The 6,622-nt window shown below is 41.5% G+C and overlaps 1 protein-coding gene across 1 annotated transcript; it reads left to right on the top strand.

Moving 5' to 3' along the window:
• The first annotated feature begins 4,524 nt into the window (after positions 1 to 4,524).
• On the top strand, positions 4,525 to 5,415 carry TMEM100 (transmembrane protein 100). The gene has a single exon (XM_010190080.1). The coding sequence runs from the start codon at positions 4,562 to 4,564 to the stop codon at positions 4,964 to 4,966; it is 405 nt and encodes a 134-aa protein (XP_010188382.1). The 5' UTR covers positions 4,525 to 4,561; the 3' UTR covers positions 4,967 to 5,415.
• The last annotated feature ends 1,207 nt before the right edge of the window (positions 5,416 to 6,622 follow it).

The following is a 6,622-nucleotide window of genomic DNA, read 5'->3' as shown; positions in this document are numbered from 1 at the left end:
CAGCTTTGTGGTGAGGGAGGGAAGGAGGAGGGGAGAAATCCTGGCTATAAAAGTTGCTCTGTCAGTCAGGTTTTTTGATAAAGACATTCATTGTAAAAAATTACCTAAACTGTATGTAGTCAAGGGCAAATACAAATCAATTACTGACAGCGCAATTAATCTTTTCGAAGAATGATGCTGGCAGAGTGGCTTAGGGGGCACAATTGCACAAGGAAGAGCTTTTCAAACAAATGTAACCGTTCTTGTAATATCAGTGGAAGTTGACTGCAAGTTAATTTCAGAGATCTGCTTTTCTTTTAATGTACTCTAGATTTTTTAGCTAAAGTGGGGTTTTTTCTGCATTTCCCTCCAAACTTTTCAAAAAGGCAAACTAGGTAGTGTGCACAAGAATATAGTCAAGGAGATAAGCAAGGAGACTTCCTTATTATTAGCTAACTTAAATAATCAGCTAAATATACTTTAGCTATGTCCCAGGCTCATTCCAAGGATCATCTAGAGAAGAACAGCAGCAGTTTGTGCCTGTAAATGTTTGTGTTTGTGAAACGTTAGCATGATCTGAAGAACTGTAAAAGAGGAAAAAAACCCCACCTTTGCAGTTTATCATTATACAAACTTATTCACATGAATTTATTCTCATTTTCGCTTAGGAGCTCCTGCTTCAGTGTCAAAATGATCTTCCATAATCATGCACCTATAGAAAGGGAATGTTGAATAAGATTAACATAAATCTCCGCTGCTTTGGAAGTTTTACCTGGCTGCTTGGTGATTTCACAGCTGTTTCTGCAGTTGATAACAATTTCCATCACTGCTTTCTGCGGAGTTACCACGCTGCTCTGCTGCAGATTCTGCCTTGTCCCTGTTTGAGTTATGAATCTTGTTTTTAAAAATCTGATAACAGACATGAAGAGCAGTAAATAGAAAGGACTTACACTCATTACATTGAGTTCTTGGACTCAGTTTGCCCTTTTTTTGGAGATGAGTTTTCAGGATTATATTACTTAGGTTTTTGTTACAGCAGAAGAGATTTAAAAGTGGTTTTTAGTGGGAAGAGTGTTGTCAGTGTCAGTTCACAGCTAGCAAAGGCAAGGCACAGGGAAATGATTTGCTGAAAGAAACTGGAGACATAGAGGAGACAAAAACTCAAGCATTCTGAGTTGTGATTCAAATAGGTGAAGTGAGAAATAGAAATTAAGTTAAACGAGATTTTTAACTACAGAAATAAATGTGCATTACCTTTTCCTGCATAGCTTTCTGGGGGACTTGCCTGGGTTGTGACACTCATCATCGAGACGTCACATCATCAAAGGAAAATGTTACACAGGGCCAGAAATGGGTGGCTGCTGCCAAGAAAAGAGGCAGAAACCACTAGGAGAGCCAGAGGGAGAACATCTGCTTCAGTTGGGTTAGGAGCAGGGTCAGCGTACAGCAGGAGCTTTTCTATGCTGGAGTTTTGTTCTTAAGAAGCTGATAAATATCCAACAACTTTTCTTGTAGGAAGCTTCTTTGCTAGACTGTTGTCACCTTCAGTTCATCATTCAGCAACGTCTGACACTTCAAAGCCTGGAGCATGACTCTGCCTTGAATTGACACACGAGACATCCAAAGCTGTCTTCCTCTGCTTCCTGAGCCAAGGGATTTGTTACAATGGATTCCTCATGGACCTGGTAGGTGTGCATGCTGACGAATTCCGTGTCTTTTTGGTAAATCCCAACTTACACTATTAGTGGGTAAAATGTTTCTCTCCCCTTTATCCAGTGTTAGCCGCAGATTGCCACAGAATCACATTCTTCCTCCAAGCCAAAGTAGCTCTTTAAGGAAGTTCTGCTGGTATGATTAGTGAGAGGATGCTGGTGTTGCCTGGTATCTTTGCCTGAATTTCTTACCCTGAAACTTGAACTAAGTCACCTGTTAGCGTAAGTCAGGAGTGACTTTGCTGGCAATGAAGATCTGGTGCCCTATTTTCTGGGGCTGAATACCTTTACTCACACTTCAAATAGGATTTGTTGTTTATTTAACTTATAGTATTTCAATAGAGATTTGTTTATTTGTCTTATATGAATGCCTGTCTGCTTACATCCTATTGCAGGCAAGAACTGTGCACCTCAGAAGTCAGCAGATATTTTTCCATTGACTTAATTTTGGCAGTTTAGGTGATTTTTAAAAAAACTCATGTTAGCTTTGACTGTATAAATATATATTATTTCTTCATAAATCTCTGTACAAGACATCTAAGAGATTTAATGCTCATTGGGGAAGTGTTTGAAGCAGAGGGACAAGGAACTCTAGAGACAGAAGTAAATATACTTTGAATGTTAAAGTTTTTTCAGAATAATCGTGTTTATTATGAGCCCAATCTAAAGCCTTTTCAAGTTATTGGGAAGTTTTCTTCTTTCTATGACTGTTAGAGTATTTGGACTTTTGAACAGTTACTATGGTGTTTTTGGAACTAAGAGACCTTTTATATGGAAAGTGGTTATTTTTTTTCCTCCCTCAAATTTAATAATAAAATATTGACCAAATTGAATTTGGCTAATGGTAAGATCAAAAAAAAGTGGCATTTGAGGACCACATTCTCCCATTATGCTGAACTTCTGTAACATTTTATGGATAAGTAATGCAGCAACATAATAGCACCAGCCTGAGTCTCATGGCCATGCAAGTCATTACTGAAAATTCAGAATCCACATCCATGTGGGGACAGATCGATGGTGCTCTAGAGCAAACCCGTGGCTTTCCTGGGATCTTTCAACTGATGTAAAAGGTGCTTAATCACACGTTGTGATTCAGAGGACAAAGCAGCAGAACCTAGGAGAACCTAGGGTATCTAAGATGTCAGCAGTTTGCTTGCCTGCCCTTGGAGATACCAAATACCTTCACAGAAACACTCAGAATCAGAGAACGGTTGTGGTTGGAAGAGACCTCTGGAGGTCACCTGGTCCACCCCCCATCCCACTCAAGCAGAGTCACCTACAGAATTCTGCCCTGGACTGTGCAGATGGCTTTTGAGTATCTCCAACGATGGAGACTCCAAAACCTCCCTGGGCAACCTGTCCCAGTGCTCAGTCACCCTCACTTGAGAAACATTTCCTGATGTTCAGATAAAACCTCCTGTGTTTCAGTTTGTGCCCATTGCCTCTTCTGTTGTCACTGTGTGTGCTCAGTGTGCGTGCAGTTGTGTTGGGGAGGGAAGGGCTACTCTGTCTTGTGGCTTCTCAACGCCTTGCAGGACTGAGCCCTGAAGGTAGCTGTGTACAGCAAGATGCAATATTGAGCTGAACACTCTTCCTTAGAGCAGGAGAGCAAAAGCTTTGTCAAACCAGATCTGAACTTTCCTTCTCTCATTAAGGTTCAAGGAAACTTGGATACAAACTCTTTGACTAGATACAGAGTATAGCCTGTTTGTGGGTGTGTTTAAAAATAGCGAAATCCTCTTTCTTGCATAATACACAGTCCGTTACATGAGGTACTGAGATACAAACCCAAGGGCTCTTCACAATGGACGAAAATATATCTTAGCAACAAGGGTGGAGTGGTGGGAAAGGAAAAGGAGAATACAAGTATCTGGCAATTAACTTCCTAGTCACAGATGTGAAGGTGATAAAAGTGATAAAAGCATTACTGCATTGCCAGCGCTCTTCCTTGTTCTCTGAGCTGCATACCATGCTGCTTATAGGAGCAAAAGCTACACAGCCTGTACTGGAGAGTGGTGGAGGAGTCCTGTGAGCTACTCCCAGCAGGAAAACCCAGTGGTTCCCCAGTGTCCCTGTCTGTTGTATGTGGTGGGATTTCATGGACTTCCATCACTTTTGCATAAAGCCAATTTAAATGGCAAGCTGACATTGGACTGATGTTGCTGTAACAGTAGATTCACCAACTTTCAGTTGGAATTTGCTGAGTGTTAGGAACTGTCTTCATCCCCATTTCCCTCACATCCGTACCTAGTCATGACCATTTGAATTTTTTTGCTAAGTAATACTTGCCTTGGGGTTTGTTGTCCAGTCCTGTTTTTTGCTGGGCCAGTTCTTGCCCATGTTACTATGATGTGCATTGGAGCAACTCTGGGTAATATGTGTGGATGGGTGTATATATAAAAATACTGTGAAAAAGTGTGTGAGCAACCGTAGAGTTTTTAACCAAAGCAGCCTATGAGCTTCACCTCTTCATCAGAAGATGTAATGCCACTGAAATCTAAATTGCATCCAGAAATACTCACTTTAGGATATAACTTAAAGCAGGATTTGGCCCACAACACTTTAAGGTTGGTGTCAGTCTTGGTCTATGACTCTGTCCTTTCTAGCACTTCTGCACATGCTGATGACTACCGTAATGATTGATTCAGATCCACCACAATCAGCAGTGTTGCAATTAAGCTTGTGCATAAATCCTTGCGCAGTCAGAGTGACTGCTTGTTTGCGATCCCAAGCAGGATGCTTCTGTGTCACCCATTTGTCACATAATGGTAACACTTCTTAGCTGAACTCATGCTCTTCTCTCCACAGTGCTGTGCCTGTTCAGCAGACCCTGCTCTAGCCTGAGAACTGACTAACTCAAGACAATCAAGATGACAAACGAACCTATTAAAGAGATCCTGGGCGCTTCAAAGCATCCTGATTCTGTAACCACGGAGAAGAGTAATAACAATGACTGTGTGATAACCACCATCCCTCTTGTCAGTGAATGCCAGCTGACTGCAGCAACTGGGGGAGCAGAGCTCTCCTGCTACCGCTGTACCATTCCCTTTGGTGTGGTTATCCTCATCGCTGGCATCGTGGTTACTGCTGTGGCATACAGCTTCAATTCCCATGGATCAATCATCTCGGTGTTTGGATTAGTCCTCTTGTCATCAGGACTCCTTTTGCTGGCTTCTAGCGCAGTGTGCTGGAAGATCAGGCAGGAAAAGAAGAAAGCAAAGAGGCGGGAGAGCCAAACAGCGCTCGTGGCAAATCATCGAACCTTGTTTGGGTAAAGACAACCCAGACAAGGCTGGACAGAAGACAGACCCTTTGTAAGTCAACTTGACTATTTATGAATAGGAGAGATTGCAGGTTTTAATTTAACTTTGGAAATGAACTGAAATGAAAAAGGAATGGATTAAGAAAGACTCTTAAAAACTCTGCAAGTGCTCTTAATATTTTTCTTACTGCAGACTTGGTAGTGATTCTTTCCAAGACGGAGGAAAAAACACTTTTCCTTAACAGAAAACAGTGTCGTCATAACTGCAATCACCACAACTGCGTTCTCCAACATGCTGATCATGTTGGAAAGGGAATCTGTGAGGACTAAGAAAATAATTTTAACTGACTTGAAGTGCCAGAGATCTCCTTAACATACACACTGTGACATTTGACCAAGGGAGAAGTCATAGCATTTGAAGTGACTACAAGCTTATGGCCAGCTTGTCTGTGATTTAAATTGTAGCTCAAAAAACCCCAACCCCCCCAAAAAAGCAATAATAACCAAACAAACTGCAGATTGCTCAATAAGCTGATTGTTGTATTTTATGTAACTTCCCCCCCAGTATCTGTGGTACTTTCCTCCTTTTTTAAACCAACTAATGTTAATTTTGTTTTACTATTGAATAGAAATAGATAGAAATGTGTAATTATATTGTCTAACCTAGATAACGAGGTATGATTATATCTTAAAACATCAGACTTTTTTGTAAATTAAAGTGGTCAGGTTTAGCACTTTTTATTATTTTGCTATAAAATTAAAAAGTACATTTCATTAAAATAATTTTCCGTGCTGCTAGACCTTTAGGAAATCTTTTTTTATTGTTATCAAGATAGCTCATAGCTTCAACTTTGGCTGCTTTACGATTCTTTTTTGTAGAAAAACATCTCTGACAATTACTGTCAACATATGTACTGCTGGTCTCTTCCAAAAATCTCTGTAGACTATGGATTTTGGTTAGAGAGCCCATTCCTCTTGCAGCAGTAATGGTCAATTCTGCAGACACTTACTGGCATAGTCGCTTTTAGACACAACTATTAATGATTTCTTGTGGAAGCCAAGTCATCTGTGCAGTATTTGCTGAATGAGCTTTGGGGTTACAAATCTTTCTGAAAAGCAGGTCTCAGGTGCCCCTGTGAGATGTTTGATTCTGTAGCTCTTGTGTTCCAGAGGTGTTCCAGCTTTTCTCAGGTATTGAATAACTGAGGGCTGGTCCCAGACTGAAGCAAACCAGAACATTTCTTCATCTGTATCATGAAGGACAAGTAGTGCTGAGCCAGGTCACAGACTGTACCCCAGGGTGTATGAGTGTGTCAGAAGGCAGAGGGGCTGCATGAAGTCTGCTCCCACTACCCTCCACTTCCTCTTTTATTTATTTTCCTTCTTTCTTTCTCCAGACTTCAAAGGGCTGGATGGGATTTTTGCTTTCCACTGCTACAGGGAGCAAGGCCTGGGCTAGTGTGCTTCTCTTTGCCCTCCAGAGCCTCTGGCATCCCTGACGCTGTGGTGATGCGGCAGAGCATACCTGCCAAACAGGTGCCGCAGGGGGTTGCCTTCTGCGGGTCATCCCAGAGCCGTATGCTTCTGCTGAACTCAGCCAGGCATTCTGGCTTAGGTGCCGCTTTTTCCTCTGCCCTGCATGGTTTAAGCTTGTTACATCCATAACTTA

This window comes from Mesitornis unicolor, unplaced genomic scaffold (assembly GCF_000695765.1).
Source record: "Mesitornis unicolor isolate BGI_N332 unplaced genomic scaffold, ASM69576v1 scaffold20608, whole genome shotgun sequence".
Taxonomy (NCBI): domain Eukaryota; kingdom Metazoa; phylum Chordata; class Aves; order Mesitornithiformes; family Mesitornithidae; genus Mesitornis; species Mesitornis unicolor.
The sequence above is the reverse complement of the archived record's forward strand: the minus strand, read 5'-3'. Positions and strand labels throughout refer to the sequence as shown.

Bases quoted from the DNA above. Each gene is read 5' to 3' on its own strand.
- TMEM100 (XM_010190080.1), top strand. From the start codon at position 4,562: ATGACAAACGAACCTATTAAAGAGATCCTGGGCGCTTCAAAGCATCCT.